Genomic DNA, 21,775 nt, shown 5'->3' on the forward strand with positions numbered 1-21,775 from the left:
ACATACTTCCTCTTCGACGTAAATTTCACGTGAATGAAGAACATGATTCATCTCAATTCAGCCTCGTAATATTCACGTGAATTTCATGGAGATATTTTGACTAAAACTATCACTAACGCTTCACGTGTTTCTGTGACGCGATAATTTCGTTTATGAAGATGTAATTTCATAACCAAACAAACACGGGAGTATTAGGTTTACAAACCATGGTCTTCAAGGTAGGGATAATCACGTTATTATAATGGTGATATTGCAGTGACAATTGCGTGATTTAGTGTACGTGTGTTTTAAGTTACCTAGTGCAATAAACGTATTAACACATTTACGTAAATGTCAGGTGTTTTAAGAACGTAACTCTCCTCAAGTCGATACCTTGATATTGACGTGATTTTCACGTGATTTTGTTTATTGGGCTATCAAGAAATACTTACATCTACTTAAAATTAGAAATATATGCATGCAATATAATTCAAGGAATACATTACATGATTTTTAAAATGGGAATAAATGGCTGCATATATGTAACAGGGGGGTGTTTTACAAAGATTCTAAGTTAAACTTATCTCTAGGTTGGACTTAAAAATTATGGAAAGCCGCTAGCATCTATAAAAAAAAATTGTTAAAGTTATTTTAAAAGGCATAAAATGTTGATTCAAATCATTCACATGTTCTATTATCAAGGAGATTGAAAGGTTCTAGATGTGGAAGTTATAAAAAGTCTGAAATACTTGAATTTTTGCTTTTGAATATATTTTATTTTAAAGCTACAAAGACTCTCCATAACTTTTAAATCTAACTTAGATTTAAGTTCGACTTCGGATCTTGGTGAAACAGCTCCCGGAACTCACCTGTGTCACAACGGGGTCCTGTATACCCAGGGAGACATGCGCATGAGTAGGCATTGATCAGGTCGCTACACGCTGCACCATTCTGGCATGGGAAACTGAGGCATTCGTTGATGTCTGCAAAAGAAAAACGCAAACATCTTGGACAAACGAACTGACTTTTATATTATTTCCTTATGCGACTTACCAAATATTAAATGAAGTTCAGTGCGTTCTTATCCCACTGTTTTTCTTCTGGTTTGATAATGGAGATTAATACCCTCTAAGTGAGCCGGTTGATGAAAAAGCTGCTCAATTTTTGTATGAAATGCAATTTTGTATATTTCTTTACTGTACCTACCCTCTAATATACAAAATATCCTGAAAAAAATTATCTAACCACCAAGATATTTATGGTTTTCTTTGAAGGCGTCACTGTGTTACTCCCTCTAACAGTAAACTACTTATCCCAATCGTTTTTTTTACATGAAAATAAGACATGCAGGCTTTTTAAAAGTTAGAATGTGTATAATCAACCTTTTGAAAATTATCTGTGGTAATATATGGGCCAACGATTAAGGGGTATAAAGTAAATAAAGGATAATATACAACGGAACTGAAGTTAAACGCACGGAACCTAAGTCGGACTTGGGTTTTCGGCGGGCGATGTTATATGCGAACGCGAACGAGTGCAGGGACCAATATATGAACAAGTCACTCTTATGTAACTTGATAGTGTACTTAAACTTGCAATATTTCTTAATAAAGGTTATATCAGACGCTCATATTTAGAGTATAGTATAGCGAAACGGAACCCGTGACATACATAGCAAGATTTGTTAAAGTGATGAGTGCACTTAAAAGTCATATTTAGATTTATTTTAATATATTGTAATCTTACCAATTTGGCAGTTGCTTCCAGTAAAGCCAGGCACACATTGACACATGTAGCTGTTAACTCGATCGAAACAGGTTCCACCATTTTGACAAGGACCGCTCAAGCACTCGTTGATATCTGTAAAAAAAATAGTTTCGATAAATATTTCTCCAAACATTAGCATTGGGATAGCAAATACAGTCATCAGAATTATTTGCTCATTCATACAAGAATAACAATGGTTGTTTTCGTTTAAAATGGCAAAATTGTTATGAATATAAAGACAATACGAAAACAAATATTTCTGTCTTTAAAAAGTTCAACGGATGAAATACAGTTAATACTAAAGTATCCATACCCCTTGAGAATTTGATATGAAATCCGGGTACTAAAATCATTGGACGGCAGATTCAAGAAGCAGAAATGTGTTCTTAAGAAGAATGCTTAGGACACCTTGGACTGAACAATCATCAAACCAAGAAGTGCTAAATAAGGCATGTGTCGATAGATCTCTTCTTAACATTATGAGGAAGAGACAACTCCAGTTTGTTGGGCATGAATTATGAGAACAGAAAGTCCATAAAACAGGATACGGACAGGGAAAGTGCAGCAGAGGGAGACAGTGCACCAAATACATGGATGAGTTCAATGGACCGACTGGTAATAGAAGTAACGTCACATTATGAAGAACCACAAATAGAAGTAGATCGCCAAAGTCTGGAAGAGACAAGGCATCGAGCAAGCAAGCAAAATGAAGAATAAAAACATAATCTACTTTAAATTTTCTACAAGTGCAATTTTAAAGCAGTTACAGAATTTCTATATTTCTATATAGCTTCTATTTTTATTAGTTATGTACTGAAGTTCAGTTGATCAAAACTTACTAATCTGACAGAAAACACCAGTGAATCCTGCACGACAGTTGCATGTGTATCCGTTGACAAGGTCGTTACATGTTCCTCCATTCATACAAGGACCGCTTTCACATTCATCGATATCTAAAAACAATGCAAGAGTGAAAAAGAATCGGTAAGGTGATACCAGACGTTGTCTTTCCGAAGACACTTATAATAAAGGACGTGTATTTATGACTAGTTTGATGGTTTGTTTTACCTGACTGCGAAGAAAGCATGCGTATGCTTGTAAGTAATCAACCAGGGGACGACGGTTTAAGTCCTCTCTATTTGTATCATAAAATTTGAAGTTTATCAATCCTTCTTGAAGTAAGTTTTTAGTATTTTCTGTCCAGTGATATTCTTAGAGTATGTTTTTCCCCTAATTTTTGACAATTGTATTCGTCGGATTCTTCGGATGACAATTGGATTCATAAAAGGTTCAGAATATTAATGAGTGTGAAAGTACATGTTTAATCTATAGTTTCTAAATGTGTGTGTTTTTAATACGTATGTGTGTGCTAGAGTAAAAACAGCCTTCGGCAGATTTTCATCCACATTATGATCAGTGAATGAATACATTTTGAAGATGAACATACCTGTGCATGTAAGGGGAGTGCACGCCATGAGGTCGCCTGTCAGCTCGAAGTCAACAGAAGCCCCAGGGTTCCTCGCAAGTTCAACGCAGACGTAACTAAATTGGTTGCACGTGGGAGATACTGTGAGGTCCAGTAAGTAGTTCACGTCCATGAATACCGCAGTCTGGCCGGAATTAACGGGTAAAGTCACCAAGTCTGACCTCAAGGTTGGGTTGTCCTCCTCGATTCTCCCACTGCCAAGCTGGTTATTGCTGAGCCATGTTGTTAAGACCCACAGGTTGTTTCCCGAAATGCTACCATAGTTACCGTTTGCTGTAGCCAAGATATCCATTATGACGTTGTTGGTCTGACCATGGAAAACTTCGCTGCTGTCCAGAGTTATCGATAACTGGCTGATATCCACACCTACATCGAGAAGAAAGACGAGGGATTAGGAAACTGGTGATAACCTCAACGTATTCATGTGATCGTGATTTTGTTTGATTGGATGATTTGTTTGAATATACCTTGAATACCTTGAATACCAAAGCTTCTGGAAGAAAGCCGTCTCCAGCTGCCAAGCTTCCAGGTCTAACTTCAAGGGGGGATGTCCCAGCTTCCGGGTCTTGCACCATAGTCATTTTACATCTGTATCTTGCTTGCTGGGTCATATCAGGATTGTCATAACTGGAGTGTCAACTGGGAGAAGGGTGAATGATATTGCTCCTTCTTCCAGTGTTTGTCAAGTCTGGCTTTAAAGCTGTTTACCGAGGTTGCAGATACTACCAAATCAGGGAGGGAGTTCCAGTCGTTGAGGACCCTGTGGCTAAATGAGTCTTGCCTGAGTTTGGTGTTGCACCTGGGTTTGGTCAGTTTGAAAGCATGCCCTTTCGTTGTTGAATTGATTGCAGGTGTGAAGAATTGGGTAGAGTCCAACCTGTCAATGTTCTGCATCAACTTGAACACCTGAATCATGTCTCCTCGGCAGCATGTGTATGCCAGTTAGTAGGCAACCAGGGACCGACGTCTTTAAGTCCTCTACGAGGGACTTGGTGGTGAGGATAAAGGCCTTTAAAAAGGGCACTAGCGCATGGACTTGGTTTCGAACCCAGGACCTCCCCGGTACAAACACACTGTTCTACCACTGAGCCATTGTGGCTTCTCACCTAAACTTGATTGAGAGGAATTTTCTTTTTAAAGATTGACATCTTATGTAATTTAGTGATCTTTTAACATATTATTCCGAAGTTTCATGATCCATTGACTCATGGTGGAGCATTTTTAGAGCTAGTTTACACTTCATACCTGAAATAGTTATTGAGATTTAATAACAATGAGGCTGAAAACTCACATATGTCTTCGTGTTCTCTAACTTTAGAGGCCTTTGATCTTTATGCAAATTATCACTAAATCTATTCAGTTCATTGACTCATGGTGCATAAAAAACAAAGTTTGAACTTTTAATAAAATGGTTCTTAAAATATTAGGATAAGGAGAATAATTTTTTTTTTTTGGAACTGACATTCATGATATCACCTACTTACCACAAACTCCTATAAGTTCGTCTCAATATCCTGATGCTTACTAGTAGCAATTTATTAACTTCATGGCTCAAATAGTTGTTGAAACAACATTATAATGAAGCAAAAAAAAACACTGACATTTTTATGGAAACTGACCTCTATTATTTGACCTTTGACCTACCTACCCCAAAAGCTATTCAATCCTACGGTGATACATACATATAGTTTGGAGTTCATATCTAAAATGGTTCTTGAGATATGCGATAAGAAGAAAGTGTGATAGACTGAACCCTGACGACGTAATGCCTCTAGTTCCACTTCCTGTGGGCCGAGGCATACAACAAACAGATATGGTTCAAGAATATTTTACTAACCTCTACAGTCAACCTGGGTACATGCGGTGGTGGTGGTAGGCTCCAACTGAAAGTCCGGTGATGGGTTGTCCCCCTTCTCTACCTCCACGCAAATGTAATCAAACTGGGAACAAGTGGGGCTATTCCGCGTGTCCAAGACATACGATAGTCCGCTGATGGTAGCTGGTACTCCTGGATTCAGAGGTGTTGCTCCCTGGGTTGTGCTCAGAGTGAGAGTTTGGGAATCATATCGTGGGCCATTCCCTTGCGAATCAGAACTGGCAAATGCTGTAACCTTCCACAGTCCTGTACCAGTGGCGCTACCACCGGTGGGATCAGAAGTAAGCGAGATAGACAAATCCACGGTATTACTCTCTCCTTCGAGCACGTATGATGGAGCAGAGAGGGACGATGAAATGATGAGGACACCTGAGAACAAAAGGAAGAAGATATCAGAATCATTTTCATTCTGGTTTATGGTTATACCTAAACAAAAGGGAAGAAGACATTATGATTATTTTCATTTGGGTTCACGGAAACAGAAGGAAGACGTATGAGTTATTTTCATTTGGGTTCACGGATATAATTAAACAGAAGGAAGACATATGAGTTATTTTCATTTGGGTTCACGGATATAGTTAAACAGAAGGAAGAAATATGAGTTATTTTCATTTGGGTTCACGGATATAATTAAACAGAAGGAAGACATATGAGTTATTTTCATTTGGGTTCACGGATATAGTTAAAAAGAAGGAAGAAATATGAGTTATTTTCATTTGGGTTCACGGATATAATTAAACAGAAGGAAGACATATGAGTTATTTTCATTTGGGTTCACGGATATAATTAAACAAAAGGAAGACGTATGAGTTATTTTCATTTGGGTTCACGGATATAGTTAAACAGAAGGAAGACGTATGAGTTATTTTCATTTGGGTTCACGGATATAGTTAAACAGAAGGAAGAAATATGAGTTATTTTCATTTCATTACACCCTCTAATGATGAATGTAATGTTGTTAACCCGGGGAAGCCACACCAGCATCAATGCTATTCTTCCTGGGGGCCCTGCATTCATCATTATCTGAGCAATTGCCAGTCGCCCATTTTTACCTAGGTGGAAGGTGGCAATTACGGGTTAATGTCTAGCCAAAGGACGTTGGCGCCAGGCTGGGATTCGAACCCTCAAGCCTTGGATTAAGGGTCAAGTGAATGAACCACTGTTATACGACATCTCCACAATATTCAAACGTGTTCTAACATACTGTATATAGATATTGACCTGCACTTTGACGGGCTTAGACATGTATCTCCAAACAATATTCTTACCACTGCAGTCAACCGGGGTGCACGATATGATACTTGTAGGTGTCAACGTGAAGTCAGGTGATGGGCTTGTTCCCCTTACCACCTCGGTACAGATGTATGAGAACATAGAGCACGCTGGGCCATTGCTCAAGTCCAGAGGGTAAGTCAATCCACTGATTGAAGCCGAAGAAAAATAGTTTAACGTTGTTCCAGCTTGTGAAGGGGAAAGATTGATAGTGCTTGCGTCATATCGAGAACCAGACCCGTCGGAATTTGCGCTAGCGAAGGCGGTGATCATCCAGAGTCCGGTTCCAACAGCAGTACCGCCGTTGCTATTTGGGTTGAGGGTGATCGAAAAGGGCACATTGTTGCTCTGTCCGTCGTTTACGCTTCCAGTCACAGTTGTTGATGTCGATGATATTTCAACACCTGTTTATTTTTTAAGGCAAACAGAACAAAGTCGTTTGATATTCCATCTTCGTTTTATGTGTGCAGACATTGTAGATCCAGAAAGCTAAAGGGGGGTTTTACAGGTATATCACTTTGAGAATCCGATTGGCCCTCTCTACGCTCTTTAATTTTGAGGAAATAGAAGAATAGAAAGGTAGTGAGCATTTTTCCATGATATTGTTTTTCCTGCATGAATAGAAATTGCCCTCCTGTGGCTTTGAAAACATTTCCCACAAAACTGTTTATTGTTTTACCCCTCAATGGCCATTTTTGTTCTCCTTTTGTCTACAATAGCTACATGTAGGAGTTATTACAGCAAATACTAGTACACAAATAACTGGTATAACGTTAGCTTTCAACTATTGAAGTGCCTTGATATGTGGTTTTATGTAGAAAAGATAGTTGAGATGTTTACCTCTGCATGATACTTGTCGACAAGTTGTGAAGATATCGTCATTAGGTACGCCACTGAGTGTAAAGTCTGGGCTTGCCGACGGTCCCTTGGCTGCCGTTACACAGATATAGGGCACATCATCACAATTAATATTGCCTGAGAGATCTAGCGGAAAGTTTAAGCCTGAAAATGACGATTGCGACCCTGGGGTGACACCTACATTTCCTTGTCCATTCAAACCCACATTGAAAGTAGACGTCGTTGGATTGATTCCAGCGGAGTCAGCACTGCCGAACGCAGTGAACCTCCAGAGATTTGACCCACTCACAGCACCAGAAGTGGTAGTTGGACTCATCTGGAGGTTGAAGACCACAGACTGTCCAGAGACGCCTTCCCGCAAGCTGCCTGATGTGAAGGTAAGTGAGTTACTGGATATTTCCACACCTGAATGAAAAAAAAATGAAATTGGAATAAATAAACGTTTAAGTAATCTGTTCCAAGCTGAATCCCTAAAACATTGCTTTTACACAGTGTAAAGAGTGAAGAATCGTGGATGGGGAAAATGGCATTGTCGGAGGACGTAAATGCAGCAATTTTTAAAGGGCTAAATCCGGTTGAATCAATTACTCAAGGCGCACTGATGCAACATGGGAAATCATATAAGGCATTTTTACACAAAATATTAACAATTTCATAGTCCAGCATAGAATTGAATAGAAGAAGTTGTTAAAGGTCTGACAGCCAATTTTGTATTATTTTCTCACTGAGCAGATGATGGATGGGTACACCATTCGTGAGATCAGAAAATTAGTCGAACATTTGAATACATGAATATTGGTGACAATACCAATTTAGTATCCAATATGACACTTGTGAACTACCAAACCTGAAGATGTTCTTACATGGCACTAGGCAAGTTAAATTGACTGTATCTGAAGGAATATTTTTTCGAAAGGATTGCTTGTATTACAATTACTGCTTGTATGGTTAAAGCCTCGTTAAGATTTTACGCGGCAAACCGAGGCCTTTTTTGTTGATGATGATGTGTTATACGAGTTACGATTCCGTATTTTTATAACACAAAGCTCAGTGAATACGTGCGGTATATTTGTTGCGCGCAGTTGCCATTCATATACACTTAAAGAAAATCCGCGCCATTTTTTATATCTGTTTTGGGGGTGCGGTTTTCCACCTCAAATCTGAACGAGACTTAAGGGCAGTTGTGTGAAGTTACCTCTGCACTCAACCTGGGTACATGTTGTTATTGATGCCGGCGTCAGATCAAAATCAGGGGAGGGGCTGTCTCCTTTCTCAACGATGACACAGACGTAACCGAGCTCTGAGCAGGTTGGACCATTTGCCAGATTCAGTGGGAAACTTAAAGACGAGATTGTTTCAGTTGAACCGGCATTGAGAGTCGTTCCAGCCTGGAAACTGTTGAGGAGAATATCACTTTGCCCGTATCGTGTGCCCGCTCCAAGAGAGTTTCCACTGGCAAATGCGGTGACTCTCCAGAGCCCACTTCCGACTGCAGTTCCAGCCTGTGAATTGGAGCCGATGGAGACGGAGAATGGAAGGTTGTTGCTTAAGCCTTCGCGAACGAATCCGGACACACTGGCGGATGAGCTTGTGAGTTCCACACCTTTGGATAGAACAATCATAGCAGGGTATAACATTATTTCCATCAATAAATTTTCTTTCTTATATAGTAAAGAACAAAATAGGAGGAGCATGACATATCAACCCCGAAGTCAGCATCAGAGGTCTACACCCAGATGTACATCGAGCTCTTGCGTCAAGGTCAGCGACAAAGTCCGAAACAGCGTTAGCATTCGCTTGGAGCAGTGCAAGATCAATCTATATACATTTGGTATAAGGTTAAAGTGGTTTAGCTCTACCGTAGCTAAGAGTAAGTTAAGTTGATTTTGCTTGTAGTGCAGTAGCTGGTTGATTTGGCACCATTTTGAACATGTAAAGACCTTTATTTACCCGTGTGAAACACCTTAGCCCTTGTAACGATGTCAGAGTCTGTAGCACAAATGATGACATCTCTCACCCAGGCATCGCAAGGTCTGAGTGTTGCACGCATTCCCCGCCAGTGAATCTGTTCAAATGTAAGGGCCCTTCCAAGGCAGCAAGATAATTGTCCGTAGAAGAGTGGATCGAAGAGTTTAACAGTTATACTACCCGAGACGAGGAGGTACGTAATGAAAAACAGTGACCAAGTCATTAGAGTGCTGAATGCTTTGTTTGCAGCGTCGGAGTCGATCCCGTCTCTTAGTCAAGCCTTCTACAACAGAAGACAGCCAGAAAGTGAGAATCTGGCTGACTACCGCCACGGCTCACTGCGTCTTTATGATAAGATGGAGAAGGCAGCCCTTAATGGAGAAGACAAAAATGCATTGATCAGGCTGAAGGATAGCTCCCTGAAAGAAACTTTAGTTTATAGAGCAAAAGAAAAGTGGGTACAGCGGGTATTCAGAAGAATGAAAATGTCTGTCAAGAGCCAGAGTTTCTAAGAAATGAGGGCTGAAGTGCTCGAGTTTTTCACAGGTCACATCTGCTAGGGTGGAGATGTCCAAATCCGGGTCTGTATCCCAACCTAAGTGGCTTCCTAACTAGTTTTGATTTAAATTGAAAAAGTATGCAACTTATATATTCTATGGAACTACTGGAAGCAAAGAAAAAAATGATGATGAAATAATAAATAAAAGCACCATGGGGTCACTAACCTCTACACGAAACCTGTTGACATGCTGTGAAAACATCGTTATTGGGTACTCCGGTAATAGAGAAGTCTGGATTTGCGCTTGGGCTTTTAGCAGCAGTTATGCAGATGTATGGCACGCTGTCACAGTTGATATTGCCGGACAGATCCATGTTGAAACTGAGACTGTTAAATTGGGAAACTGATCCAGAGGTAACTCCTGTACGTCCAAGGGCTGCACTAACTGGAACATTGCTGGTAAATGATCGTGCGCCACTTCCGTCGGCGTTTTGGCTGGCAAAGGCTGTAAATTGCCAAAGATTGGAGCCACTAACACCCCCAGAACCGGCCACTGATTGCAAATTGAAATTTGCAGTGACCGTCTGTCCAGAAATTCCTTCCAGCAGTTGGCCTGATGAAATGGCAAGACTTGAGCCACTTATTTCAACACCTTGAATAAAAGATAAAAAGAGAGAATCGATCATTATAATAGCGATACAATGTAATAATAATAATGATAATAATAATAATAATAGTTACATAAATATCGAGCGCGTATCCATCCCTGAGGATGCTCAAAGCGCCCACAAAGTAATACATGTATTATTACCCGGGCTATAGCCTAGCTCCATTCGAGGACTACATTCCTACTAGGTACCCATTTCCACACCTGAGTGGAGAGGGGGAAATGTAGATTACTGTCTTGCCAAAGGACGTAAGTGCCGCGGCGGGACTAGAAATTTGAACCATGTGGTCCACAGTCCGATGACGTATCCACTAGACCACGACACCTTTAAAGTAACGATTTCGTCTAGCAAAGTCAAATGGACACGTCACCCAGAATAGTATAGAAATATAAAATCTATAATTTTCTTTTCCCAACGCAATTTGCACAATATTGATATTTGTGATTTTATTATATTCTGAAAATCATGATCTGGGATTTAATGATTTTTTTTTCATGTTACTTTTGATGCAAGAACATAGGATACTTGGACCAACCGTCACTGACATATCTCACCTCTGCAAGTTACTGGAGTACAACCGAGAAGAGCGCTAGCTGTGGGACTGCCGATGAGCTCAAAGTTGGGTGAAGGGTTAGAACCTTTCTCAAGACGAGCGCAGAAATACTGCATATCGGAACAGAGGACACCCGATGGCACGGAAATTGAAGTAGCTTGAATCGAGCTGATAGTTGTATCCGAAGGAGGGTTCCAGAGTGTTGCCTGTTGAGCAGCTGAAAGCGAGAGTGTCTGGCCTCCAACCATGGTCAGCCCGTTGGAACTTGGGGAGAAGAAACCGTTGACCTGCCAGAGACCCGAAGTGGAACCTCCACCGATAGAGAAAGTGTTCAGTGGTGAAGGCGAAAAGGTCAGATCAAATGTTAGAGATTGAGCAGTGAGCCCCTCGTATACCTGGTATATACTCGAGACGGATGGTGTTGTAAGGTCCACGATGACGACACCTTTTATGGATAAACAAAATAAAGAAAATAATAGTTATTTTTTAACTGTTAAATATTAATGAACTCTATAGATAAAGTACGGGAAATAAGATAAGACTCATTATTTAATAAAAAATATGGCGTCACATAAATGCTTTGAATCATTACATCATCTTATAATATCTCCTCCTTATTCGGTATCTGTTGAATCGATTGTGTACGTGATGGAATCAAGGCCTTGGATCTCAACTGAAGCAACTTCATCACCTTCAATAATGACCCTTCAAACGATTGATTTTCATGAGATTTCCGCATGAAGCAGTAAACAAGTACGTAATTGCTCATATATGTTTCTTGAAAACACACACCCACACTCTAATGACAAAATACTATAGAAAGAAATTAATGCAGTATCATATACATTTTGAAATGTCTCAAAGTGAAGTGGTGCCATTTTAAATTTCTCCAATAGCTCGAGTCTACGTTTCTGTCTGCTATATTCTGTTTAAGGTTCCCTGCCCATTCTCTTGAGAGCGTGGGAATTGTCTTGACTCGCGTAGGCTCTACAATAATAATTTTTGAAACGGTCAAAATCATCGTTGATTTGAAGACGAATGGAATATGTTTGAGGTTAAGCATAAAAACTGTCCGGCAAGGGTGCACTACATTTGAGGGTAAGAAACATTTGATGAAGCGAGGTATTATAAATTCATCATGCTCATTTTGGTTCGTTTTGATATGCGGTCCCAAAAAGCACACTGATTTCGTACCTGTCTCGCAGTTGGTTCCAGTGTAACTTATTAAACAGTCACACGTGTAGCCGCCGGTAAGCAGGGTGTTGCAGGTTCCTGCGTTCTGACACGGCACTGATCTGCAGTCATCAACGTCTGAAAAAGACAAACCCCAGAAAGTTGGGAATTTGTACAATTGATGTGACTTCAATTCAACAATATTATGCATCCACAGTCTCTTCACCAATTATTTGTAAATAAAAAGATAGAAATCATACATTTTACACACTTTAAAGCTCATATACATTTTTTGGTCAAGCGCTAATTTGTTTCGTCAGATTTCTCAGATTACTGTAAGCAGGTGCATGTACGTGTTGGTTATATTTCAATTTAAATATTGAAGGTCGCATAGGTAGAGTTCGCATGCTGCATAACATTCGACCATCAACCCAACTTTATTTTTGTTAATAATTTCTTTTTCGTTTCGTCATCAGTGAGTCCGGTAACAGATCCACATACTCCATCTTATACGTAGATGTGTCCATCTATCGGAGTGTAGCGTCCAAGTCCATGTTTCTCCTTTAGATCAGTTCACAAACAGCATGATATTCTAAATTCTAAGCTTCTCGAAATGTCTCATTTCTCTCCCCAAAAGCGAATTGATTAAGCATATGAGGTTTGTTTTTTTTTTTTACAACTCTCTGTCATGAGATAGATTACTTGTTTTCGTTGTTGCATTTGTAGTAATGCGCCCCTGTACTCTTTTTCTCCAAAATAAAGAAGTCCCCCTCCTGCGACAATTCTTAAGTGCCAAGCACGGTGATCCGTATCTACATTCGTTGATGTGAGCTTCGATCAAAGACAAGTCTGTATCTGAAGGGGGTGAACAGGTTGATTGTGCCCCCCCCCCTCCATAAATCCGCCACTGTTCCAACTTACCTATTTCACAGAACTCTCCCTGAAAGCCCGGTGGGCAATCACAGGTGTAATTTTGCCATCCATCAATGCAGGCTCCACCATTTTGACAGGGAGTCATAACACTCAGGCAGTCATCTCCGTCTAGATATTGAAAATAAACGATATACTTCAATCTAATTTATCGTTACTTATTTGATTGGATTTTATTTATCTATTTTTGTTTCATTGCTTTCCTTTGGAAATATAACGATTTATGAATGTGAAATAAAAAATGTATAAGATGTATAGATGAGTAGACACTATAAAAGATAAAGCTCCTATAAATTGGGGTCAATTGTTTAAACCAAGGTTTTCTCAGTGTCCCAAAATACGCTTATATGTAAATTGAAAAGAAAACAAAATGATTTTTAAATTCCAAACATAATAACTCAAAAAGTGCTTCATTCTATTAAGTTAAATTTTACAAAGTGCGATCCTGAGTATTGCAATTTTCGTGAAGTGCAGTCTGGTGGCAAATAATCATATCGTTGGTACCAAATGATTAATCATGGTTTCACCGGAACATAGCACCAAACAAAATGGACTGATATTTTCGATCTAGATTATATTTGACTTTGGCCTTTCGCTAAGATTAAAGTAATGGGGTGCCTTCTTCGGGACAGGTGCCCGGACTAATATGACATGTTTTAATTTTTCTTTGATTGACGTTGGTTTCGTTTAAACGAACAAAACCCTGGAAATGGGTTGACATTCCTCATTGAATTAAGTTGTAAAAAAAAAAATGATATCGACGAAGTTGATTACAGTCCACTTAATGTGATTTTTTTTTAAACAAGTAGAATTCAGTTAGTAAACAGACAAGTATTTTATCTACGAATTCTTTTCAAGAGGGAAATGATGCGCATCAAAAACGCAAATTTCATATCGTGTGTCTTGAAGTGCTTGAATAAAATTTTCAGGCTTGTAGTTATTTTATTATTTCTGCATTCTCCGTTCCTTTCATAGAAGTAGGTAAATACATTCTACTCACCAGCAGAAAGGCTTATGCGAAAGCCATCACTAAAGATGTTCTTGTCAGTGAAGATGGCTAGGTAGAAACTATTCCCCTGGACCTGTTCGATGTTGAATGGTACGTTATTGTCAAACTCTAACACTGGACCGACCGCAACTGTAGGTCCTACACCGTATTCTAGGACATCTTTTTCCGCTTCAAAATCAAAACTGTCCACAGTCAGGTTGATTTTATTAACGCCATGTATGTTCACATAGAAGGCACAGTAAACTCGATGGCCGATTGGATGTGCACTCTCAATCACTGCATTCATCTCATCGATGTTTTCACCACATCTCGCTGTTGACAAAGAAAGAAATAATTCGTGTAACTCACAAGTAACTCACAAGCTTAAACATGAAAGGTTGTTTGGCGTCGCATTTGAAGACATTTGTAAGAGACATTGCTGTAATATATTAATAGGAACGAATTCGGGAGGGGGTGGGAAGCAGGTGACATGTTGTTTCCAAGGAAAATGGATACAATGTGACCCCCTCCCCTTCACAGAAATCCCCCATCCCCCCCCCCCCCCCAAAAAAAAAAAAAAAAAAAAAAACATGCATACGTTTCGAACATGTTGAATGTTGTGTTTCGGTATTATCAGTATAATGCGTTTCGCATCTTTGTCGCAAATAAAACACATACAAAAGGCTTCTGTTCGAAATCGGGTATAACAAATGAAGATAGGGCGAGGTCTAATATCGTTAAAATTAATGACGATCTTAGACACAGGGGCGGGTTTAACTGAATAAGTAGCAGTTCCTTGCAGGTGGTCGAGTATAAGAAATTTGTTGAGCATTAATAAAAACATACGGTTTTAATATTCTAAATTGCCATAGGGTTATGTAAGTCCTCCTCTTACTTTTTTCATATTCATAGAAATCAATTAATGAAACATGATGCCGAAGTCAAAACAGAAAAATGAAATGCCACACATTCTGTTCTCGACCATGCTGATGGTTCTAGGACAAATACCCCCTAGAACAATTACCCCTCCAGACTACTACCCCCCGGAAAGCTACGCCTAGGATAGTTACTCCCCGGACAACTACTCCCAGACAACTACCCCTGGTCGTCCTAGAGGGCGGTTGTCCTCGGGGGTAGTTGTCCTAGGGGGTAGTTGTCCTAGGGGGTAGTTGACTGGGGGTGGTTATTCGGGGTGGATGTCCAGGGGGTAGGTGTCCGGATACGCATGCTGATACCTTCTCTGTCTGAAACTACCACTCTTCCTAATTTGTCTTATTATTCACTTCTATCTTTGTTTTGCTCCCCATTTCCATCTATTTGGCTTCCACTTTCTCTTCTACTGAAGTAAAAAAAAAAAGGGCAAATTTGTTTTCTATTCCTGTTTTGTTTAAGGAAAGATTCATTACAATGGTCTCTATCAGTCTCGATATGCTAATGATGCGAATAGACCCTTCGTATATATATATATACACTGTTGGTCATAATCGTGGAATATTTTTTTTTCCTCCAAATTATTGAATGATTTTGACAATGATTTATACCTAATAGATCTAGATATTAGTATACATTCTCAGATTTTATTTAATGACAATCGGGGAGTGTTTGTTTTGCGTGACTGCTGTAGCATGTGTGTGCTTCTATGCTAATTAACTAGGGGACCTACGTCCTTAAGTCATAACTGACAGTAATGGGGATTAATGCCTCATAAAAGGGCACTAATATAGCACATCGACACGGTTTTGATCCTGGGGGCTCACACTAACGAGACCATTGCTTAGCCAATAAATCATGACTGTACGCAGTGGTCGCTAGGGTACGTCGACGCCCCCACAAATACAAAAAAACAAGGAAAATGCAATACATTTTCAATAATTCATTGCATTTTGCCCCGACCCCCAACATAAGAATATCTTCTATGTCGGCATGCCTTGAATCATAATGCATGGCCCTACAGAGAATTTTTTCCTGTTGGGGACTGGGGGAAAATGCAATGAATTATTGAAAATTGATTGCATTTTCTTAGTTTTTTTTTGTTTTTGTGGGGGCGTCGACGTACATTAGCGCCCGATGCGTACAGTCATGATTCATTGGCTAAGCAATGGCCTCGTTACTGTGAGCCCCCAGGATCAAAACCGTGTCGATGTGCTATATTAGTGCCCTTTTACGAGGCATTAATCCCCATTACTTTCAGTTATGACTTAAGGACGTAGGTCCCCTAGTTGAGTAGCATAGTAGCACACACATGCTTTAGCAGTCATGCAAAACAAACACTCCCCAATTGTCATTCAATACAATCTGAGAATATATATTATTATCTAGATCTATTAGGAATAAATCATTGTCAAAATCATTCAATAAATTGGGGTAAAAATAATTATTCCACCATTATGACCAACAGTGTATATAAATATATCAATTTTCTCAATGTATTTTTCAAGAATATATTGGTACACTTTATTAATTTATACAAACATGACAAAGTTATAAATAATATTCATTTTACAGCTTGATAAGAGTCGAGGAAATGTATGTTCCTAAAGGTAGAATTCTTATAAGCATACTGGCAGGATGGACTGACAAAGAATGTTGTAAAAAAAAAATTCAAACAATACATATAGGAACAGAATACCAAAGAAAAAAGGGGTAATAAAATAGACGCTATGTCAAGAAGAAAATTGTTGATAATCTGTTCAGAAGGTTATTTGTGTAGCATATCACTTTGAAGTGAAACTTTAAACACATATGAGCCGTTATTGTCTTTCCAGTTATATACACTGTGCCTTATATTGTCAATTTAATCGTCTCTAATATCATTTCAATATAGAGGAAGGAGTCGCTATTGTAAAAAAAAAAATAATAATAATAATCATTTTAAACAGACTAAAATCACCTCTTCAAAGTGCCTGAAAATCAACTTCAGACTCATTTCAAAATATGGTTACAACATTAATGGTCTTGATATATCATTATCTTTCAGAAAATGTTCATGTTTCCAACAAAATTATCCCGATATTTCAATAAAACCATTTTTAACCAAAGGACAGATATCTTTGACTCACTTATGGTTGACGGAATTTCACAGTCCCTTCCTTCAAAGTTATCGTTGCACGAGCATGTATAGTCGCCGTAGAATCCTTCGTCAGAACACACACCATTGCCATTGCAATTACCGTTGGCAGCGCATTCTGTAACGAAGAAGAAAATCACAGGAAAAAATCAAACTATGTTCATTATTACAAAGTTAAACAAAATTGATACCGACACGTCAAATTTAGCCATCTAGATTAAGCTTCATCCGAGGGCTGCGGAGGTTCTACTTCTACAGTTTATACAACTCGTCACCCCTTCCTTTCTCACCCTCTCCCTACCATCTGCTTTTAAGAATATGGAGCTTGCATTAATATGCCTCACTTTTTTCATGCAGTCATCCTCTACATTAATATCGTTTACGTACAACTCATTTAATGGTAGACCCACAATGTGTGTATAGTATGTTCATCAGTAATTTGAAAATCACCTAAAGAATGTTTAGTTATATTTATTAGTGTTGTCCCATGAGAGTATATTACAAGTTTTATGGACTGGATGACCCTGCTTTTTGTAATATGTGAAATAAATAAATGATAAAACCAAACAAATCTAAATTAATATTCAAAGCTGCCTTACATCATTGGAAAAATGAATCAAAGTACCCAAATATGGCTGTGTAGGAAACAGTGTTTAAACTACGAATGCATATTTTGTCACAGTCCCTGCGTTACCTCGCACACAAAAAAGTATAATTTGTCAAAGTGCGTCGGAAGATATTTAGTTTATCCTCCCCGTGTGGTCGCTATTAAAACGTATATGGTCGCTATGTTCATTTGAATGTTGCGTTCAACGAGTTTTACCCCCCCCCCCCAAACCCAACCCATTCACACACACTCTCACAGACTCACACACACCCACAAGGGCAGAAGTTCGCTTGCATCACTTCCAACATAAGCCGATCGGAGTACCCTGGATTCTTTTTTTTTTTACATCAGAACTGAGTCGCCGAGCCGAGCCTTTTAAGCGGTCCCTGGATTAGCAAGGCACTGCCTCAACAGGTTACGGTATGCATACAGTGTGTTTTAAAAAGTATATTCAACTTTGGTAGCTTACGATTAGAAATTCATAATCGATGTGACCTTGAAATATATTTTATGGCAAATAGGAACTCGTTTTCTGTCTAATTAAACCCTATTCATAATCTTTCTGCCACGGATGACTGAGCATCAGGGTTTTTAAAGGTAAAGACCAGTATTGGAAACGCCCCAGTTTCAAAAAATGAAATGGAAGCTCTCATTACCAATCATGTGAAAGAATATGTTTTGACTAATACATGATGATAACAAATTTGCCGGGAAACCGCCTACTAATTCATATATTTGGTAAACTTGTTTCTCTCATGGTCTGTGAGAGATATAGGGTAGTCCCATATACATCTTTCTGTGTATAGTGCTTGTAACTTTACGAAGAATGGGCCAAATTTTCTTATTATTTTGATGATTCCAGAACCTTGCAGATGCTAAATGCTAGATGATCAACCTTTTCTGATCGATTCCACAACGTTTCTTTCACAATGCAATCGCATGACCATAACTCGTCTTTACCTTTAAATAGTGTTGTTAAAATTTCCTCGTACCAAGTTTGGACTGATGCACCTAGATGCCTAGATTGACTAATATAATACGACAAAGAGTGTGTTCTTTCTAGTAAAGCAAACAAATTACAATTTCATTCTGATTTACTATTGCGTTATAATTGTTAAAGTAGTCAAATTTATGTTATTTTCAGCTTGTTTTTTGTGTAAAATTAACAGGTCGGGTAACAGAGGTTTATTTACCATGTCACAATTTGGCATACCGCCTCTTCTTATTGTTAGTTTGAGAAAATATTTTTTGTATGTAATTTATATTTCCAACCATATAAGACTCGTTTTGATTGGTCAATGTTACTACTACTTCTACTAATATAAATACTAATAACAGTAATGATAATGACTAGCATTTGATACGCTTTACACAGTTCAACTATTCCATTTCGTTTACAAAAATAATACATTATACTAAATTAGGGTTAAAATAAATACAAATTAAGGGAATGAAAAGAAAATGGGCTGGAAAGATATATGTACATAACTGCTCTCAAAGCTGCAGTCCAGTCAGATAGACGGTTAGCCTTTCTAGACAGGCTATTACAACACAAATATCTTCCTCGAGGGAGGTAATAGTACATGGCCTCTATAGACGAATTACATTCTTTTAGACACAAAGCTCCTTCTGTATGGAATTCCTTACCGTCAGACATTACTTCTATTAATAGTTTGAACTCATTTAAAAGAAAGCTTAAATTATATCTTATTTCTAATAATCTTACATCGTAAAAACACTCAATTACTCCACAGTGCAAATTTGTTTAGGGTTGTGCGGTCTACATGTATGTTTTTGTTTTTGCTTATGTTCTACTTTGATTTGTTTTGTTTTGTTGTTTTTTGTTATTGTTTATTCAAATACCATATATCATTTGTATGATTCCTATACTGTTTTTTTTTTCTGGTGGCTGTCCAGAAAAACCCTCTAGGGTTTTTATACAGCAACCTAATTCCTATTTGTTTGTTTTTACTGTCAATATTGTACTATGTTAATCATATTTATGTAAAAGTAATATTTTGATGTCACTGTTTTTTTTTACTATGGAATTAAATAAATACTGAACTTGAACTTGAACTTGAACTTGACGAATTGTCTTTATAGAGAGGTGGCCGTTGGGACAGGTTTGACATGTTCATGATACGCAAATAAACGTCAACACTGAATAATTCGTTCAACACTAAACAATTCGTCTCTTGAAGACCAGAAAAGCTGAAACAGTAGGTTACGATGTCGAACGAAAATAATAGACACATAACAAGATTAATAACAAAAATAAAAAAAACTGAATATTATAATATAATACGTAATGCTTTTACTTTAGATTGTCTTCTATAATTTTTTGGAGGAGCACACAAAACGACTGAAATCGTTTATTTATCTACATATTTGTAGACATAGTAACAACAATACAGACTTTGTTATTGTAATGCATGCTTCCGTATGATCTCGTAAATAAAGGGCCTCCAAAAACAATCTTCTTTTTTTTAAATATTATTTCTCACTCGTTTCTCATTCTTTCGTTCTTGAATAATGTAAAAGAAAATTCAGATTATTCCTTGTTTATCATTATTAATTCATTTACGACCCTTTCCGGTCAGATGGCCGATATCCGCACCCTAGTATTATCATTAAGAACAGGGAAAGTTGTAACCGTAATGTACCCATAATCTGAAATTTGAAATCCATATTTGATATGGGATCAACCGCCAACAGATGGCTCAGTGGTAGAGCAGTGGCCTCGTAACCGAGAGGCCCTCATTACCAAGTCCTCAGAGAAGACTGAATACCGTCGGTCCCTTGGTTGCTTATACTTACAAGCATACACATGCTTTCCTAGCAGTTAGGTAAAACACACAAATAGACAAAGAAAAGCTTTTAAGTAGAAAGCTTAGACAAATCAGCCTTCATCAATGAATTCCAAGACACAAAACTTTGATTAAAAGTTTGATTATAGTGTAACACTTTCTTCTGTAAATATTGTAACTTGTTAGATCAATGTAAGTTTTACTTTGAATATGAAAGCAAGTGTGTTCTTGTCTTTTGGACCAACCTCGATCAGCATCACGCCATTCTCATATTTCCTTTTATCAAAACAAGATGAATAAAATAAACGTTTTCTTTTTTTCTTCATCTTTTAAATACAGGAAGTGGTATGCGCTAGTTCTTCCTCAGTCTATCTTTTCCAATAGAGAACAACAATCTAATATATCACTGCACAACTTAAAGGGCAGTAGTCTTTTAAGAAAATTATTTACTAATGACGTAATGAGGCGGAAAATATATTGCCAAGGTCTAAACTGACAGATTCTCTCATGTAGTGTACTTCCTCTACGGGAGTTCCCGAAAGCGCCATGATGAAATCGAACCACTTTTCACCAAATATTTTCATTGCGCTAAACCAAGTTACCGTGATCTCAACAACTGCAAGTTCCTGGTTTTGTTCCCGTTCTTGTTTTATTGTCATATTTTTCACTTGTTCCCGCACTTGCCATAGGCCCTATGCAATCTTCAAGCTTTGATTTCTAGCAAGTCACCAGTGTTCTTCTTATTATTATCATTCTTTTTTTCTTCTTTCAACGATTAGCTAGTTTCGCGTCACTACGAAACCCCTTTGGTCTTATACTTTTCTCAATCTCTGCACAATTATTGTACTTTCTGTTAGAAGCAACAAAAAAAAAAAAAAAAAAAAAAAACTTGTCAACTCACCCCCAACGGCAGTGACCGTCATGACCTGGGCCAAGCCCATGACGAGGACCACTGTTAATCCAACTAGTTTCATCGTGGCTATTTGTCCACAGATATGGGGGAAAAGCCAACAAACTTTGACTGGGAGTAGACACTCGTTCTTTAACACGTAACTTCGGGCCCAAACGTTCCAGTACTTCGACGTCCACGGGTGCAAGGCGTCAAGTGCGGGTCTGCCCGACCGCGCCTCAGTCCTGAAGGCTGACCGATGAAGGAATGCGCATGCGCGAGTTCCCACGTTATCCAATCACGATGCCTAGCCTTGAACCCCTGTGTGGAGACAATGCGTGCAACAGAAATGGATCCCTCTCATTCAAGTTGAGATTTGGGGATTCTA

General features: G+C 38.5%; 1 protein-coding gene across 1 annotated transcript in view; it reads right to left on the bottom strand.

Annotated features, from left to right (window-relative positions):
• LOC575916 overlaps positions 1-21,610 on the bottom strand; it is a 35,721-nt gene extending 14,111 nt beyond the window's left edge. The window contains exons 1-15 of the mRNA XM_776279.5: positions 21,400-21,610; positions 17,077-17,202; positions 14,030-14,350; positions 13,021-13,140; positions 12,121-12,237; positions 10,928-11,371; positions 9,932-10,357; positions 8,434-8,841; positions 7,221-7,643; positions 6,377-6,784; positions 5,070-5,477; positions 3,194-3,598; positions 2,586-2,699; positions 1,726-1,839; positions 849-962 (exon numbers count right to left, since the gene is read on the bottom strand). Of these exons, the coding sequence (XP_781372.4) occupies positions 849-962; positions 1,726-1,839; positions 2,586-2,699; positions 3,194-3,598; positions 5,070-5,477; positions 6,377-6,784; positions 7,221-7,643; positions 8,434-8,841; positions 9,932-10,357; positions 10,928-11,371; positions 12,121-12,237; positions 13,021-13,140; positions 14,030-14,350; positions 17,077-17,202; positions 21,400-21,472 (4,021 nt within the window). The 5' untranslated portion in view covers positions 21,473-21,610. The remainder of the gene's footprint in view (positions 1-848; positions 963-1,725; positions 1,840-2,585; positions 2,700-3,193; positions 3,599-5,069; positions 5,478-6,376; positions 6,785-7,220; positions 7,644-8,433; positions 8,842-9,931; positions 10,358-10,927; positions 11,372-12,120; positions 12,238-13,020; positions 13,141-14,029; positions 14,351-17,076; positions 17,203-21,399) is intronic.
• Between the last annotated feature and the right edge of the window lie 165 nt (positions 21,611-21,775).

Source organism: Strongylocentrotus purpuratus, unplaced genomic scaffold (assembly GCF_000002235.5).
Source record: "Strongylocentrotus purpuratus isolate Spur 01 unplaced genomic scaffold, Spur_5.0 spur5_scaffold_14, whole genome shotgun sequence".
NCBI lineage: Eukaryota > Metazoa > Echinodermata > Echinoidea > Camarodonta > Strongylocentrotidae > Strongylocentrotus > Strongylocentrotus purpuratus.